Here is a 19,219-nt window from a genome sequence, read left to right as displayed (position 1 = left end):
CGCTTTTGGAGGGAAGGAACGAGTGTAACTAATAGAGATATAAAATAAATGTTTTCAAGAAATGTAATTTTCCACTTGAGAGAGATCTTTTTAAATGAACTAAACTGGATGCTCTTTTGATTTTTTATTTAGGCGCTTCTCCCCCCTACTGCTGATAACTGGCTAATCTGAGAAGTAACTGCACATTCCTGCAGCCTGTTACTGAAAATATTTCAACTCTCTGCCTCAAACAACAGCAGAGCCATTCATGGACGATTGTAACAAGATTCCTGAAGGTGCATGTAATAGATATAAAAACATCACACGATTATGTCAGCACAGTGCTACTCTAATGAATGCCAGGGGGTAACAACAACTTGTTGCTAATATGAAATATTATTTATTTCTGTTTGCACATATTATAGTTTTGTCACCTTGTTACCTTTTATTTCGTTTATTGGAAAGACGGGCAGTCTGTTTTAGCCTCATCCAAGTGTTGATTCAGCTTTGAATCCCTCCTACATATATGCTTAAGGCATTGGAACCAGGTTTGGGAAGCTCTGCTAAAGGTAGGAACCCAACAATTAGTCACAAACCAGTGAGCTTATGCATGCTTTTCCAGTTCCTCTAGGTCAGCATAAAGAAACCATTGTCACGTCTTCCACAGTGCCTGTGCACTTCACCCCAAAATATGTGAGGACTCTCAATACTGACTCACAATGAGAAAGTTACATCAGTGTTGGGACCCAAAGTGAAATATTACTGCTGGTGCCAAATTCTGTTTGTTCTATGACTCTAAAGTTCTAATCCACAATGTTTGGAACAGAACACTAGAGATGGATTATCTTCAATGAATATGACATTGATGACAAGTGCCTGGCATCTATTTGAGTGGTATAGTCCTAACTGCCCAATAATTGTGATTGATTGAAGTAGTACTGTAACTTATACAGAGGGAAGAGAAGACACATGGCAGCCATATAGTCTTAGGAGGAGAAAGGGGGAGAGCAGTAATTACGGGCTGGTAAGAAAAGCTATCATTCAAACCAAGCCAATCCCATTTTTCAGAAAACCCTGTCTCACTTTCAAAGCCAGTTAGAAGTAAGGTTTTTGGACTTACATATGACCAAGAGTATTTTTAAAGAAGCCCTAATTTTTGTTTTTGAAGATGACAGGACACCCTAAGAAGATCAACCTCGCAGAATGCAGATTTGATCTAACGGGTAACGGGTAAAGGGCTCACTGGATGACAGGAACCAGTTTAACACTCTGGAGAACCACCTCAACGGGGGAAGTGCCGCACGCCTTGCAAGTGTGAGATCTGAGTTCAAGCCCCACAACATACGTAAAAATGTCAGCCGTGGTAACACAGAGGTCCAACCTCAGGCAGGCAGAGACAGCTGGATCCTTGGAATACACTGGGCAGCCAGGCTAGCCAAACTGGTGTGCTAAAAGCCCTTAAGAGATCCTGCTCCAAAGGCAGTATTACTGTTGATGAGACCCTTACATCTTCCGGCCTCCATAGTCACATAAGCACATTAAAACTCTTTTAGACCATTTTCTTTTTCTTGTGTATAAACTAAGGAATGATAACTGTTGTAAGTTATTCAATTTCACTATTTGTTGTCATGCATTGTTTCAGTTCCTCACAACGAAACTCATAGGTAATTTTGCTCCTGTATGTCTAAGGGAATATATTTATAGTTCTTGATGCCTACTATGAAGATTTAATGAGATACGTCATAAAATTTGCTCACAAAGTATTGGGCATGTAGTAACTGTTTAATAAATGTCAGTCATTATCATTAGTCTGAGTTTTAAAATAATGACTCTCTGATATTCAGTAAAGAAGTAGTGTTTAACTCATTTAACAGCATGAAAACTTAATTCAACATTTTTACTGGGAACATTTAGAGGATTTTCCTTCAGCGCTCTGAATCTAATCACATGGCAAAACCTGACAAAGACTACCTAAATTGTTTCTTCAAGAAGCTGAATTATACAAAAGACATTGTCACCCAGGCTGCTGCCTTACAGAATGACTTGACATTGATCGTCTCTAAAATGAATGTGCTCTTCAGCTTTTATTCTCAAGGTACTCTGTCAATGAGGGAAGCAAGAATATAATTTTCTTGTACAATACAGCAATTAATTTTTTCAATATAATTATAATCAATTACATACAAAAACATATTCCTCCCTTAGGATAGGAATGCCACAAAGGGTGTTGAGAAGCCCTTGGGAAGACTGCCGAGATCTTTCAAGTACAAACAGAACCGACTGTTCCTAATGAACTAATTCTCGCTTCCTATCAGCTTAAACAGCAGAGGCTGTGAAAGGAGCTAGAAGTAACTAGAAGAAGCCCCTCAGCAGGTCTGTCTCCACCAACAGAGACCAGAATGGGGGAAAGGATTTGGAAACAAGCAGTGACCCAGTGTGACTGAAGAAGAGATGTTGGCTGCCTTTAAGAACATATAAAACAAGAGTGTGAATGGTCTACATTCTATCTGTCTGCAAAGGCATCTCCAGTAAATGTGCTGAGTAGGAGTTTGCATATGTGCACCAATGAGTTGTTTTAAGTTGCCATTACCCAGGGATCTTGCTCCCAGCAACACATCAGATTAAGGAGTCCCTCTCACATATCCTGAGCTTGTACTGGGGGGGGGGTGTCTAATGCTATGGTTCGCTGTGTTTAAAGATTGACTTGGTAACTTTCCACACTACTAATTGCTACTACATGCTGCAGGTTTAAGTTAAACCGAAGCTCTTCTCTTGCCTTATTAACAAAAATTACATGATTGCTGTGCGTTCCACTTAGAATCTCAGCTGCAACTATGACAAAGCTGGAATTTTGAATGAACGTTCTTTCGCTAAGACAATAATCCTTGAAGAGTTAAGTGGTATTGGTAGTTGTTCACAATTTAATAGAGATGTATTTCACTCTTCTCCAGCTCAGTCAACAGAAAATGGAGCTCTAATCACGTTGAGAGAAATTTTTTATTCACTTCCTCATAAACTTCTCTCAAAGTGATGGAAACTTCATCCTCTCCAGAGGAAGAGAAAGCTTGTAACACACCCCTAACGTGCCCAGATCAGGACACCTTTCCTTTGGAGCCCATCACAGTTCCCATTCTACTGTACCTACTGTTTTTCAAGTCACTTAGCAGACACTTTTATAGTTTTTCACTTTTAAAATTGTCCTATTCTTGTTTCTTTAGATTTCTTTCAATTTTGAAGATCCAAAATATCACTTGTGAGGCTCTCCAAGGTACATACTAGAAGACCCAAGGGTACTCATTCAAGTCTAGATTATCATCTCTAGGGAAAAGCCTGGATCAGGGTCCAGTGGAGCTTTCCAGTTACCAATACTAGGAAACTCAAACCTGTAAAAACAGATTGTGCCCTAATGTGATAAAAATGGACATATCTGCTAATACACATACTATGTTTAAAGCTGTCCAGGCACTTTTTTAAAGTCAGAGACACTGTGTTAGGCCACTTTTGATATAATGATGACAATTAATGTGGGGTGTCCTTCTGTATATGTGTTGCTTTATTAGTTTGATGAAGAATGCTGTTTTGGTTAATGGCTTAGCACAGAGTGAAGCCAGGTGGGTATTCCAAACAAAGATAAAGAGAGAGTGGGCGGAGTCAGAGAGATGCCATGTAGCTGCCAAAGGACAAGGACACTCAGGAAATTTAAGACCATTATCAGTGAGCCACAGCCTCATGCCCATACACAGATTAATAGAAATGGGTTAATTTAAGACATAAGAGATAGTTAATAAGAAGCCTAAGCTAATAGGCCAAGCAGTGTTGTAATTAATACAGTTTCTGTGTGATGATTCAGGTCTGGGTGACTGGGAACAAAGAGTAGTCTTTGTCTACAGACAATTGCTTTAAAAAGAAAAACTTTAATTCCTGTTTCAATGACTATGGTTTGCCTGAGTTTGTTGTCTTCATTGCACATTTGGTCCAGTTTTTTTTTTTTTTTTTTTTTTTTTTTTGATTTTTGAGACATGGTTTCTCTGTAGCTTTTGGTTCCTATCCTGGAACTAGCTCTTGTAGACCAGGCTGGCCTCGAACTCACAGATATCAGCCTGCCTCTGCCTCCCGAGTGCTGGGATTAAAGGTGTGCACCACCAACGCCCTGCTGGTCCAGTTTTTTTTTTTAATTGATTTTATTGAGCTCTACATTTTTCTCTGCTCCCCTCCCCTTCAACCCTCTCCCATGGTTCCCATGCTCCCAATTTACTCAGGAGAGCTTTCTTTTTCTGCTTCCCATGTATATTAGATCCATGTATGTCTCTCTTAGGGTCCTCTTTGTTGCCTAGGTTCTCTGAGATTATAAATTGTAGGTTGGTTTTCTTTGCTTTATGTCTAAAAGCCACTTATGAGTGAATACATATTGTATTTGTCTTTCTGGTTCTGGGTTACTTTACTCAATATGGTGTTTTCTAGATCCAGCCATTTGCCTGCAAATTTCAAAATGTTTTTTGTTTATGTTTTTCTGCTGTGTAAATGTACCACGTTTTCCATATCCATTCTTTGGTCAACAGGCATTTAGGTTGTTTCCAGGTTCTGACTATGACAAACAATGCTGCTACAGATATAGTTGAGCACATGTCCTTGTAGTATGATTGAGCATCCTTTGGGTATATACCCAAAAGTGGTATTGCTGGGTCTTGAAGTAGGTTGTTTCTTAATTTTCTGAGAAATCACCATACTGATATCCAAAGCAGCTGTACCAGTTTGCATTCCCACCAGCAATATAGGCATTTTCCCTTTGCCCCACCACCTCTCCAGCATAAGCTGTCATCAGTGTTTTTGATCTTGGTATCTCAGAGTTGTTTTGATTTGTATTTCTCTGATGACTAAGGACATTGAGCATTTCCTTGAGTGTCTTTGAGCCATTTTAGATTCCTCTGCTGAGAGTTCTCTGTTTAGGTCTGTACCCCATTTTGTTATTAAATTATTTATTCTTTTGATGACCAATTTCTTGAGTTCTTTGTATATTTTGGAGATCAGCCCTCTGTCTGATGTGGGGTTACTAAAGATTTTCTTCCCATTCTATAGGCTGCCGTTTTGTCTTGTTGACCATGTCCTTTGCTTACAGATGCTTTTCAGTTTCAGGAGGTCCCATTTATTAGTTGTTTGATCCAGTTATAAAACAACATTCTCTTATCTGTCTCCATGGCAAGAAAAATTTGAGGAGTACACCCCCTTTTTAATTTTCCTCATTATTTTTACTGTGCATAGCTGTGAGTTTTTATTTGCAGGTGGTGCAGGGTCACTGTGTTCACTAGAACGCAGACGTCAGCAGAGGCAAGCTGCATTGGATTCCTGGAAACTGTCATTCTAGGCAGTTGTGAGCCTGCTGGTGTGAGTGCCGGGAAGTGAACTCAGGTTCTCCTCAAAAGAAGCACACACTCTTCACCATGGAGACATCTCTCCAACCCCACATTATTCCATTTTTGTTTTTGAATTTTCTGTTTGTTTGCAACCCACAGCACAGAGTCTGGTGCAGAATTTGTGTTGTGTGAATGAAGTATATTGCTTTCTAGATGTAAAATTATGAAAACTTTTCTATGAAGGAAGTTGAAAAGAACCTAGGCACACACCTGTAATGGGGAGGCTCCAAAATGAAGAATCTGAGTTCAAGGTTAGCGTGAGCTATCCACACCTTGTCTCAAAAATACAAATAAAACAAAGTTAAAAGATCCTGTGCTCAACTATACTCAGAAAATAGGGTCAAGAGTGAAATTAATTGACGTTTAGATAAAAGAAGTGTTCTTTTATATTTATAAACCTGTAATTATTTAGTCAATGTTAATTAGTTTTCAAATCTCGAGTATTTTGATATTGCTTTCTTCCTCAAGCTACTGCTGCCAATTTTCCCTTAAAAATGATCACATCTTACTGCTTGCACTCGGATTCCAAGCATAACTGTTCATATTTAGAAATAACAGTGTCATAACTACATAAAACTGTAATTGTTAGATTAATTAAGATGAGAAGACCACCCACTTGAGGCTTTAATGTCTCCATGTTTTTCTTCTTAGAAAAATAGATGGAAAAAGGTTTAAGCCCTAGCAATAAAAGGAAAAGTCTACTTGTTCAATCAAGACAAAATTCAAAATATTTTTTAATTCAATGCCATTTTCAAGACTGACTTGTTTTTACAAGCATACCCAGTTAGAAGAAAGAACTTTGTCCTTGGAATTAAAATATAGTTGTCTAATATTACCTGAAAGTTATATATATTTTTGATATGCAAAATCTTTGTCACCTCTCAAATTTTCTACACACACGCACACACATACAAAAAAAAAGCCCTCTTTAGGTGGGGAGTACTGGGCAGGGGCATAAGCAATGAGCAATCACTCTCTGCCAAAACTCAAGCACTGTGTCAAGAAGCAGGAAGGTTGGATATAAGGCAAAGAGACCTAAGTCCAAGGAAAGATCAGGAGGAGTTGGGCAGCAAACCTTAGTCCTCTGCCTGAAAGGAGACAGGGTTTCTGCCACGCACATAAGAAGATTGGAGCCACCTGTATTTCATTCTCAGATGACAAGCAGTTTAATAAATTCTTGAATTATATAGATATTAAGAAGGGTGTGAAACCATTAGACTCTAAGCTGGAAAGGGGAGATCGGGTACGACATAACTCAGACATGCCCTGTGCCCCTGGAGCAGACCCAGACTGCCTCCGATGGGGTGGGAAGCCGACCCCACAGGAACCTCTGGGTCCCTAGATGGAGAGGGGACACTGCCATCTCCTTTAGCTTCTTTCACTGTCGCCAGAGGTTTTCAGCCCTTATTGTCCGCATTGGTTGGTGTTTAGAAGTCAATCTATTTGCTTTCAATGAGCAGAATAATTTTGCACTTCAGGAGAAAGCCAGAGAAAATGAGCCTATATTATCTCACTGTTCCCTTCTCTTATCTAAATCGGAAGTTCAAAGTGAGATCCCCAGAGGACGTTTGGCAAAGATGTGTAGTTTATTCATCTCTGTAATTTCGCTAGATTTTTAACCCTAGATCAAGACAAAACATCATTCATTAAACTAAATATTTGGACAATGTTTTCAGAGGTATTTTGTTTGGGTTGTGACGAGTCTCTCTACTCCTATAACATTGCTTTTTACCAAATTGAGGTGTGCTCAGATTTCCTCTGCTGGCTTGCTGTTGACTTTATGGGTTAAGATATATTGACTCTGCCCCAGCCAGCTCTTCATAAGCCCTCTGGGAGATTTCTCAGACCTTCAGCACAAGAAAGAGATTCACTTTCCTATGCAAATGATACATTCTTAATTTATTGACTGTCCAAGCCTCCAGAATACCTACTCATGTTAATAAATTTAATTGAAATCTAAATACGGCTTTGAAAAAAATAACTTATTACAATGGATTTTTTTTCTAGTTACAAACACACTTTTTGCCTGTTTGTAGAGAGATGTGCTGAACACTGGCCTATGTATGCTCCTGTCCTTTTGAAAGGCAGGTCCTCTAAAGACCCCAAAGGGACTGATGAGGAAGCCGACTCTCCCAGGCTCATCAGTCATGAGCAAAAGTTTAGCAGCTATCCACCATGGGCCAATGGGACCCCTATGATATTCTGGCTCAGCGCTGTTGAGGCTAGAAGCTCCTGATGTCACCTGACCTGCTTTCTGTCTGCTATCCAGCACTGTCATCCAACCCCAAACTGTAACAACCACCCCAGCTGCTTCTGCACTGCTAAAACTGATGCACTACTTTAAATGTATCAATGAGAAAATAATCTCTAATCTCCAAATGAGACCTTTTAATTAGGCAAAGTCTATACATCTGAAGTGCATGATATTTAAGACCTCTAGCATCACAGATATAAAAAAAAAATGTCACTTCAAAATTTCAAACACATTAGATCCCTTACTTGCCATGCCCTCATGGACATACTTGGGCATTACTTCACAAAAATCTACCTAAAGCTAAACAGCTCTCAGCGAGGAAAATGCGTAGCAAATTACAGATGATCTTTTTAGAAAACATATTTTCATATGCCCAACACATAAATACACTTTGCTAGCAACATGTGGATACGAGGCAAGTTAGTTTTAAAAGAAGCTCAACAGAAATGTGAATTAGGACAATGCAGATCCTTCTAAAAATAACTCACAGGGCTGGAAAGGGGCGTCAGCAGGAAGAGGTGCGTGCCCTGGAAACCTGACCACCAGAGTTCAACATCCAGTACCCACAGGAAAGTAGGAAGAGAGAGTTAACTCCACAGAGTTCTTGTCGCCTGGTCTCCACATATGTACTATGGCAGATATGTCCACATTCACATACCACAATGTGCACACATATAAAAATAATAAAAATTTAAAACACAATTAAGATAAATTATTTACAAAATTTTTAGGGAATGGCTCAGTGGTCAAGATAACCCGGGTTTGGTTTGTAACCGCAGTTCCAGAGGCTCCAATGCCTCTCCATACACATGGTGCACAGATACAGATGTAGACGAAGCACCCATACACATAAATAAGTACCTGCCTTACTTCAGATTACCAAAACGCCATAAGTGGGGCTCTTCGGAAGTTAATTTAGAATTCATTTTATAAGATCAGGATTATTCAGATGCCCAAATCAGACAATCATATTATTAAAAATCTAAAGGTAATACCTTTTATGGATACTTGTGGAAGAATTCTTTAACAAAGTTTTACCAAATTAATTCAATAGCATATTTAAAAGAATTCTATGCCATGATAAAGTAAGATTTATTCTTGAATGCAAGGATGGTTAAATACACAATTGTCAATCACTGTACTATGTCAATCATATCAACAAAATACAGAGAAAATTATGATTTTTTTCTTAACTGACATTATAAAAACTACTTGGCGAGATACATGATCCCCTCATGATGAAAACAACAAGCAAGAGACAGAAAGGCACTCCCATGGCAATCAAACGTTCCTTTTGCCCAGAAAAATAACTTGTGATTTTAAATTCTTATGTTTAATGGGTGTTTGGCCTGCATGTGTGTCTGTATCATGTATGTTCCCGGTGCTCATGGAGTCCAGAAAAGGGCCTCAGATTACATGGAACAGGAGTTACAGATGGTTGTGAGCCACTGTGTGACCCCGGAGCCACCTCTTCAGCCCCTGACATGAGATGGGACTTACCTGCATCAATGAAGACCATGTTCAGTAAAAATTCCTGTGACGGTACTTACCTTCCAGAATTTTCTTGAACTCTCTGAACCATATGTCACAGTGGTCTTCACTCAAGTTGATAAGATCAAGTGTAGAATCCTTTAGCTTGTTTGGCTGCTCCTTCATGCAGATGAAAAGGGTGATACCCAGGAGCGTGCCTTGGCCCGAGTGCTTCACAGAGCAGCGCCGCTTCAGCTTCACGGAAAATATACCTTCCAGTTCTATGGACTCTTCTCTGCCTGGCGGGTGACACTTGGAACCTCCTAAAGGGAGATTAAACTCTCAGTCAAAACCGTTGCTTCCCTATTAGAAGTATATAAAGAATGTCTGAAACCCGCAGAATTTTAATCACTTGGAATTTTACGGTCTTGCCTTTTTTTTTTTCCAACCTCAGTCTCTGCGCGAGTTGGAAACTAGAGAAATGAAAAATCAGTTTCCTCGAAGATAATAAAAACCTGAAGTGCGTGGCAGAGAGTCTTTGTCACAAAAGGCTTGACCTTCAGAATCTTAAAAACGTCCAATGTATAAACAAACGTACAAATAACCATAGACAAAGCAACGTTTTAGTGAGAAATTAGCACCATGACAGTGATTCTTAATACTGAAAAGGTGAAACACAGACTTTGCTCGTGCACACGAGTCTATGATGGCTTCTTAAAGCAGAGGAAAGACCTTTAAATGTGCATATGACATGAAAGCGGAAAAGAGTGGTTTAGGGAGAAGTGAGAGACAGCAAGAAGATGGTAGAGGGGATGAAGAAAGATACCGGGGAGCCATGAGTGAGAATCAAGTATAATATATATATACAGTATATATAATATATATTTATGCATATACTTATATTTGCACACACACACACACATATATATATATAGAGAGAGAGGAGAGAGACATATGACTTTGTATGCTAGCTTTAAATTTCATTTAAAAGTAAAAAGCACACGGGGTTGGCCATGTGTCTCAGAACAGAAGACTCTGATGCTCTTGTAGAGAATTCACAAGTCCTCGGCTCCAGTTCCAGGAGCTCCCACAACACCCTGTTCAGGCTTTCATGGGCATCAGGCATACGTGCAGCTTCTATACATAGGTATGTAGGCAAAACATTTATACACGTAAAATAAAATAAATAATTTTTTAAGAAATTAAAAGTACATGTCTTAAAATTTTTTAGGTTCACCTCTGACAGTGGATCAGAAAATAAGTGTGGTAAATGAGCGCTTACAGGAGAATGGATTTATACTTGGAGACTTAACTATGTCGAACTGTAGAGAATAGCAGAGACTGGCTTTCCACTTGAAACAATTAGAGTGCACATAAGGCTGTCCCTTAGAGTGGACACCGTAGATCATAGTGTCTGGCAAAATTTCCAGCCACAGGACAGGTGGGAGGGCAGTAGTGGGGCTTATGGTCACAGCCTTGGTTGAACAGGAGTTAGTGCTTCATAAGGGCCAAGCTGATCACAGATCACAGGAACCTCACTACATCCGAGAATACTGTAGAGGACTACAGCAGCGCGGAGCTCTGGCCTGAGCCAGGAACTGCCTGGCACTGTGCAAAAGGCCAGATGAGGAAGAGCTAGGTACCAGAGAGACTAAGTTCATAAGGCTCAGAAATCACATAGGTTTCTCTACCAGGCAAAGTAGCAGAACACATATCCATGGGGCATCAGGGACAGCATTTAGAAGAGTTTCTCATCAATGCTTGACTGCAGACTACTGGGGTTCTCTTAACAAGGCTGAAAAGCAAGCCTCTGAGGAGCCACACTGTTCCCAGTAACTTAGACATGTGAGGGCATTCATGGGCACATTCAAGCATCCAGTATCTCCAACAGCCAACCCCACATAATGGCATATACAAAGGTGCACGTATGTGCGTGTGTGCGTACCATTGGGTATAGGAGGAAACATGAGGAAGCTAGCAAACAGGAAGGGCAGAAGGATCAGGCAAACGAAAAGTCCATTTTTCAAACCTGTCATTCTTAGAAGGCTCAGGTTTCTGGCCTGGCTGCAATCTAGTGCTCCAATCTGTTAGTGACTTAATCAACACACTCACTGTATCAGTTCCAATGCCTTTTCTCTGAGCATCCAGACATTATATGTCATAGAAAGTAAGAAACCATATGACGACAGTCGCCACTCAAACTGATCAGTAGAGTGAGCCTGTTAGACGTGAAGTCATTCACACACAACACACACATTCATTCACATTCACATTCACACACACACACTTTTCTATAGATGCTCACCAAACACCCTCCGTCATTCAGGAGGACTTTCCTCAAGCAGAGACTTCTCACACTGCCATGCTCAGGATGGATTGTTCACATGTCAAAGATCAAAGGACCTTGTGTAACTTTCATTTCTGTGGGCTATATGCATCTGCATTAATGTTTGGAAAATTAAAGCACACAAACACAAAGACTGTCTGTCACCATCTTTGCTACTTCTGATTATCTAGACTTTCTGGCTAACTGCTTAGGAAATAAACAAAAAGACATAACTGACGAAGGAGGGAGAGGGAGAACTTGAACTGCATTATAGGCTAGAGCACAATGGACTTACAAGATTCCAAAGAATCAACTGAATCTGTAGACATAATGAAAAATGCAGACACACATGTCTATATCCAAAAACACGTATGAGGAAAAAACGAAATTGCATACAAATTAGCATATTGTACTCTGAGTAAACTAGCAACAATTCTGATGCCAGAATTGAATGAAGGAGGGAAGTCATTCAAAACTGACTGGAAGACAAACTGAGTAGCGAGAGCTATGTCAAGTTCCAAGATTACATATCTTACAGGTCTACTATCTCCCTTCAAGAATATTTATCATTCAACTTTAGCCAAAATCTCAGGAGACATTTTTATGTTTGGATGAGCAAGGAACCAAATCAAATGATGTTCAAGTTGTCTTGGGAGAGTAGACTTCGTTAGCGAGAAAGGCTTCTCCAGGAAGACAACTGCCTGCCCTGCAGGTGCCTTTGTGGAATGGCAATCTTTTCCATTCTAGAAAGAGAAACAAGTGGGCCAGAGAAATATGTCTGTGCACTTGAAAATTCACTAATGTGGCAATGGTGGTGGATCCAAACTAAGTGGAAATGAGTGAAAGGTGATCGAGAACTTACCAATCATTTGAAGAGACAGAGCCCTATCCAATAATATATCGCAATATTTCTAGATTAGAAATTTATATAACCTTAAGTTTAAAATGTGTCAAGTATACCAAGACAGTTAGAGAGATCAAGTTAGCTGACCTAAAAATTATTTAATCACTTTAAAAGTCTCAAAGATTCATAAAGAAAAGTCACAAAGAGAGCAAAGGCCAAAGAGTTATTTGCAATGCTTTCATGGAAAATTACATAAAAGGCTCAAGCAGGCATTCCACAAAAGAAGGAATGCGAATAGACCAGCAAACATATGAAAAAGTTCAACCTCATTAGTAATCAAAGAAATGCAAATTTAAACAAGACACCACTCACTGCCTTTTAGATTGGCATGGGATCAAAAGTAAGGGTGGGTGATGGTATAGCTAAAGAGAAGCAGCCTTGGTGCTGGCGAGAAGGCACAAATGGTAGCTGCTGGAGAACATGTTGGGAGAACCTATCAAAAGATCTCCAAATGTTAATTGCCGCAGTACCCATAACAGCAAAACTATCTTAAGGCCACAGTAGTTTTCGCCAGTTGGAGGATGGTTGATGGGATCATGGCTGCCTTCTGTAGCTCTTAACTGAACAGGTTTCATTGTTGTGTGCCCATCCCAAAAGACAGTGATGCTAAGAAGAATGAGTGCTTGCAATAAAAGCAAATTACACAGTTGTGTATGAGTAGGGGGTGGGGAACTGAAGAAATAGCCACAAGAAACAGTGAACATCAGTCACCTTTTAAGAGAGATAAGATCAGGAACATGAGAGGTTGAGTTTTTCTTATAAATTTTCATTAGATTTGCCTTCCAGCAAACAGCAGGACATGTAATCTTAAGTGTAGAAAAGGAAAAAAATATTGGGGGCATGGTGGCTCAGTGGGGAAAGAGGCTTGTCTCCGAGGCTGTCAACAAATTCTGAGCAACTCCTGATGGAGCAACTCCTGAAAATTGTCCCCTGACCTCCCCCTGACATCCTCACACATGCTCCCTGATGGAAGAAGGGGGAGAGAGAAGGAGGGAAGGAGGGAGGGAGGGAGGAAGGAAGAGAAAATGTTTTTGTTTGCATGGTTTTAATCAGAAATTTATTTTTCAGAATTTATTCCAAAAGAATAAATAATAAAAACAACTGAGGTAAACGAAAGCTCACCTAAGTGTTGTTTAGATAAAACTTGGAAACAAATTAAATATGCAATAACAGAATGTGATAGAAACACGTCGATGCAGCAAAAGACTATAGCACAATTACAATTTAGCCTTCCCAGCAGAACGGGGTTCTAAAAAGCATGTTGGTATTCTGTGCCCTTGGCTTTTAAATGTTTGTATCTTAAGGCTTCAGCCTAAATGTTTTACCATCAAAGTGGGTGGTGCTTAGCTGTACCTTTTTATTTGTTAAAGTTTGTAAGCTATAAGCGATAAACCTACTGGCTTTAGAAGTGAGATTAATGAAGGTCTCTCCCAGAACCCAGTGGAAAGCCCTCGGGCTAGCCTTAGGAAAGGCTAAAGGTTCTGGAGATTATCTGATGGGCTGAACTGAAAATCTTAGGTCATTATTTCTCCTCAGCAGCTATCCAGGACAGCCTTTGAACACTCTCGGGTTACACCAATATAACAAACACGAGTAAAAAACAAAAGACGACAAATCTTTATGTTGCGGAAGGAAGTCGCGACTCTATAAAGACTGACCACCTGTCTGAATCTCTGCAAGGATTATTTTAAGAATGATGTGGATTTCTTCTGTTCTACAGATGAATCACAAAAAGGCTTCTGAAAACAAGGAATCTATATTAAGTGTTGGACAAGAGGGTTAGGGCTGAAATCTGCTTGAATTCCCCTCTTCTAAGGGCCTGAGCTGACTCACTCTGGCCACTCCTGGGACAGTGCCAGTTTCCAACCCAAGGAAAGCGAACATTTTCAGAATTACATGTGAAAACTGTATTTCCACGAACAACCTGACACAACCAGACTGGAGAGAAGAGCTGAAAAGAAGCAGCTGGTCTCTTGGCATGCGTTTTAAATAAGTTTGACTTCCACCTTAAGTGGTACCTTTGTTGCAGGGAAAACTCTGGAGTCAAACTTTAGAAATCACATTTGACCTCAGGAGACACAAATACGGAAGTGATCTCAGAGGCATCGCTTTCGGGCTACTCAGGTTAGCTCCTCACAGACTGCGGACAGCTCTGCTTGCTGGCATGTGGCTTATTATTTGAAATCTATTGGCTCGTTAGGATCATATTGGTTGTTGCTAGCCGCTTCGGAACACTAACTGTCCTCTCGTATTACTTACAGAGATACTGGGACCATCTGTTCTTGCAAGGGATTTAAGTATGCGTCTATTGGATAGCATGCTATTTATTTAATTCAGTGCCCACTTCCTATTGTATCTTCTTGGGGGGGAGGGGGAGCCAATTTAATTACAGGAATAAAGATAACCTTTCCTGGCAGGTTACCCTGTCACCATGAGAGCAGAGCAGAACCTGCTCAAAGTGGGTTACAGAGGCCAGTAAGGAGGGCAAAGCCCATGATACTCGAGGATACCGAGCAAAGGTTTAACAAAAATAGGACAGTGAGTGGCACTTTTAAAAATATTACTGTAAGCCCGGGGCTTGTCGGCATCAATCTTGGCACATCTGCCTGATGCGGACCGTAAACAGGATTAAAGCTGGGCTTCTCTGCCTGGTGCTAATTGTGGTCACAGTTCCCCCACATGTCCACTTTTTAAAACGCTGCCTGACAAACAAAACAAAATGAAAACCCCCAGCCTGCTGGATAGATGGCTCCCGCACAACACCCTGGACACACACCGTCATTATTGTGGGCAATATGATGCCACCTAACAGGTTTTTTGGTTTTTTTTTTTTTTTTTTCTTGGCTCTTCAGAATTACTTATCTAATCCCCTAATTAAAAATACAAAATTCTGTTTGAATACACCACATACTGAGATAAATCTGTGAAGCAAGGGACCAATAAATTTGAAGACACTCTAATTGTAAGAAGAAAACACAACGTAATTGTTAATAATCAGGTTAAACTAAGGTTTAGACAAATAGGGCCGACCCTGTCGTCAGCTGAAAACCTGCCCCAATGCATTACTCCCCTGGAGAATGTGGCAAAGCATTTGTTAGAGACGCTCAGATGCCCGCATATCAAAATGCGAATTTGGAGAGCTAGCATTCCTGTCTAGTAAAAAGATACAGAAACTTTCATCTTATTTTGAGAGAAAAACAGATTTCCAATCCGCTACCAATCTCACATTTTCACTAGATGAAATTTAATATTAATGACAATGTTCCTGCTTCATTTATTTCAGTCAAGTGTAAGCACCTCAAAGATGTCTCCTAAGATTATAAACATTCGAGACTATAATAAAGGCATTTTTGCATCAACGTAACAACGTAACTAAAGAAAAGTCAAGGAAATTTAAATATTCTCTTGTTGCTTGGGTTTTAAAATACATATAAACATGCCAATTCTTTATTCAGAACAATGCTCACAATGTAAGAAGTGAAATAATTAAAAAGACAGTCTATATTTAATCATAATTATTACAACACTGGCATTAGAAAATATAGAATTGGTTTAAAAATTAGGCAATGACTCTAATTCCACACAATCTTTTATGCTAAAGATATTTCTTGATATAAAGTATATTCACATTCCAGATACCTTGGTCAGTTCTGAGAGATCAGTTTTCTCTAAATCTCTGCAACACAAGAATATTTAAATTTTCTTGACTTTTCATAAGAGACATATTGGAGGTGCTTAGACTTATAGGAAGCACAGACACAAGAGAATTTCTATGCTATTGAAGACGGCACTTCTCCGTGTCCGCTGTCTTGACATCTATTGCAGAAGCAATAGTGGGTGACTAGATACCTGCTTCTCGCGAGACCACAGACAAGACCATTCACTTTGACTAATAATCATCTGCCTCCTCCACTAGTGGTCCTTGATGAGGAAGAAGGCTGTTTATTAATGTTTAAATCCCATATGCCAAGTATATACAAAGTACGGCTGCCACAAACGAAAGGGATGGCTCTCTCCAGGGAAGCCCAGACACTACCCGAGATGCGGCTGATCTCCCCATTCGTCAGGGCACACCATCTCTATGCAAAAGACCATCTGACAGGGAATGTATCTCAGAGGACAGAGCGCTTGCTTGGCATCCATGTGGGTTCGGCCACAGCAGCACATAATCAGGTGTCAGAGTAGACATTTGTAATCCCAACACACAGAAGGTGGAGGCAGTAGCAGTACCAGAAATTGAAGATTATCTTTGGCTATGAGAGTTCAAGGCCAGGCTGAGCAAAAGATCGCTGACAAAGAAGGCTTATAGCATTTGATCATAGCTATTTGCCCATGGTTCTCTGGAAAATGAACAAAACTAGTCAAAGAAAACAATGGGAAGTGTCTATAATAAAAAACAAGATTTTGTGGCTATGACTCCAGTCCCACACAATCTTCTATGCTAAAGCTATTTCTTGATATAACGTTTATATCAAGTTTTCTAAAAGATGTGGGCTTTACAGTTTTCCATAATAATGGAATTTTCTGGACAGACTGACAAGGATTCTTAGTACGTTTGACTTTTAAAATGCAATCTACAATAAAATGCATTAAGATCCTAAAACTATAACACAGGAGTCAGTTTCCCAAATGGGGATATGACGATTTCCTTTCCTACACCTGAGTGAAGCTGGCTCTTCCTCAACGCATCAACCAAGACAAATGCTCACAACAGACTGAAGCAGAAGAGGGAGAAGCCAATGCCATTTCCTATCCCACCAGATGTTAACGAGATCCCCAAAGCTATAGGATAGTCCAAAGAGTAGCATGGCTATTGTGTTGTTTGGAAAAATGTCTTAAATAAATAAGTATGCTATTTATATTTATATATAGTAGACTTACTACTATCATATTTCTTTCCTGTGACGCTGGACATCCAATCTAGGGCCTTCCATATGTCAGGCAAACATTGTTGAGCTATACCCTCAAGGCCTTTAGTTAATATTTTAAAATGTATTTTATAACATAACAAAAAAATCAGCAGATCTAACTCATATAAATTGTGGTCTTCAATAATTTATCTTTGCTCCAAATCAAAGTTTAGAACCCCTGATTTCCATAGAAGACACAACCCGAAGAACATGCTTTAATCTGTTTTTATATTAAATAGCTACGGTTTTATTGTTATTGTTGGATTTTTTTAGGTTCCTTTAAATATAAAATCTGATGAAATATAATCACACTTCAAGTTATTTCAGATTCATAGCATGATTTATGCAACATAATCAGGCATTGTCATTCCTTCAAGAAGGGCACATGGACCACTTCTGCTGGGAACATTGATTGTTCACCTTATTGTCTTCCTGTCCCCTTGTCTTCTTTCCTATGTTACTTCCATCTTGATCCCTTAATAGAAACACTGACAAATCCAAGGGCAGAGGGTTCTACAAACGCCATTCACAGGAGATATGAAATTAATGGATCCACTCTAATCTCATAATCAAGCTAATTCTTAGCCAGTTGTACACGCTGGTAACTCATATCATACCAGATGCCTGTCAGATGGATTCTCTGTGCGCCTCAAGAGGACTCGTTCTGCTAGTATGTTCACGCCTGTTCTCAACTGTGCTTTCTGTACCCCAGTACTTTGCACAGTGCTTCAGAAATAGGTCAGCCTCCCAATAAGTGCTGATTGTAAGGATAGCCACAGTGATCAAATTGGCCGCCTCTGAACCTTTGCTCCTTCATTTCCTGGCAAACGGAAGGCTTTCTTGACTCTAGTCTCTTCAAACATTAACCAGCTCTCAAAGCACATTAGGTCAGTATTCCCAGGAATACCCTTCACTGCTGAGTCCTTTTAACTCTCCAATTCAGAACTACCTAAGAGTCACACACCAGATTCTACTGACAGCATTCTGTCCATTTTCTGAGCTTGTTTTCCACACTAATCAAATGATTCAAAACTTATACCACAGTTAGAGCTAAATTAGAATGTAGGAGTTTAAGGCAAGCACAAAAGCTTTATTCTTTCATTTTATCAATTTGAACATTGACTATATTCCAAATATTTCTTTTCCATACTGAAGTGCTGTTATTTTTTCACTTGACCTTATGGTCAACCACCTGTTTGAGAAGACCTAGAGTTCCTTGGGTTTTTGCCCTTCAACTTGCTAGCCTGGGATCTAGGACAACAATGATAATGTCTTCTATTGGGGTGTGTACCATCTACTTTATCAACACTGCTACTTGATGCTTGGCAGGATTGAGTTGGGGGAAGTAAGGGTTGTTTTGACTAATACTGTGAAGAAAGCAGGCCATGCTGACAGGAAGGCATGGGGGTATGCCACATTTCGGCTGCTTCACATCAACAGTCAGGAAGCAAAGAGGTGTCATCTGGACAGAGCCAGCTGGGCAATACCATAAATCCTGACCTCCCATTGTCCTCCAGTGACCTGCTTTCTCCAATTATGCCCCACCTTTTAAAGGTTCCCCAACCTCCCCAAACAGTGTCACCAGCTGGGAACCAAGTTGAAACATAGGTGCCCATGGCTACCTTTTACATTTAAACTATAATGGATTCTGAGGAAGGTGGTCTGAACGTGGGCTTGAAGCTAAGTCAAGACAACACTTTAATTCTACAGTCCAAGCCGATTTGCTCTTCCTCTTTCTGGGAGACCTTGGGCTAGTCACACCTTCTTTGCTTTCAATTACAGAATTAGTGTCCACCAATGTGATGCTAGTGCAAGTTAGTTGTCCTGTGGCCTTACAGATCTCACAGTGAGTTCATATAGCCTTTTATATTATTATCCCAAGGCTCCTGCTAGTTAAAAACACTGGAAGGTTCCACTTATCCTTCCACCTTTCGTGTAATTTCACTTTTGAGACTATCATTTGAG

The 19,219-nt window shown here is 39.9% G+C and overlaps 1 protein-coding gene across 1 annotated transcript in view; it reads right to left on the bottom strand.

Annotated features, from left to right (window-relative positions):
- Cerkl (ceramide kinase like) overlaps positions 1–19,219 on the bottom strand; it is an 85,405-nt gene that overhangs the window by 41,563 nt on the left and 24,623 nt on the right. The window contains exon 2 of the mRNA XM_057755420.1: positions 9,195–9,437. Within this exon, the coding sequence (XP_057611403.1) occupies positions 9,195–9,437 (243 nt within the window). The remainder of the gene's footprint in view (positions 1–9,194; positions 9,438–19,219) is intronic.

The sequence above is a fragment of the Chionomys nivalis genome, chromosome 22 (assembly GCF_950005125.1).
Source record: "Chionomys nivalis chromosome 22, mChiNiv1.1, whole genome shotgun sequence".
Taxonomy (NCBI): Eukaryota; Metazoa; Chordata; class Mammalia; order Rodentia; family Cricetidae; genus Chionomys; species Chionomys nivalis.
This window is presented reverse-complemented; position numbering and strand designations above follow the sequence as displayed.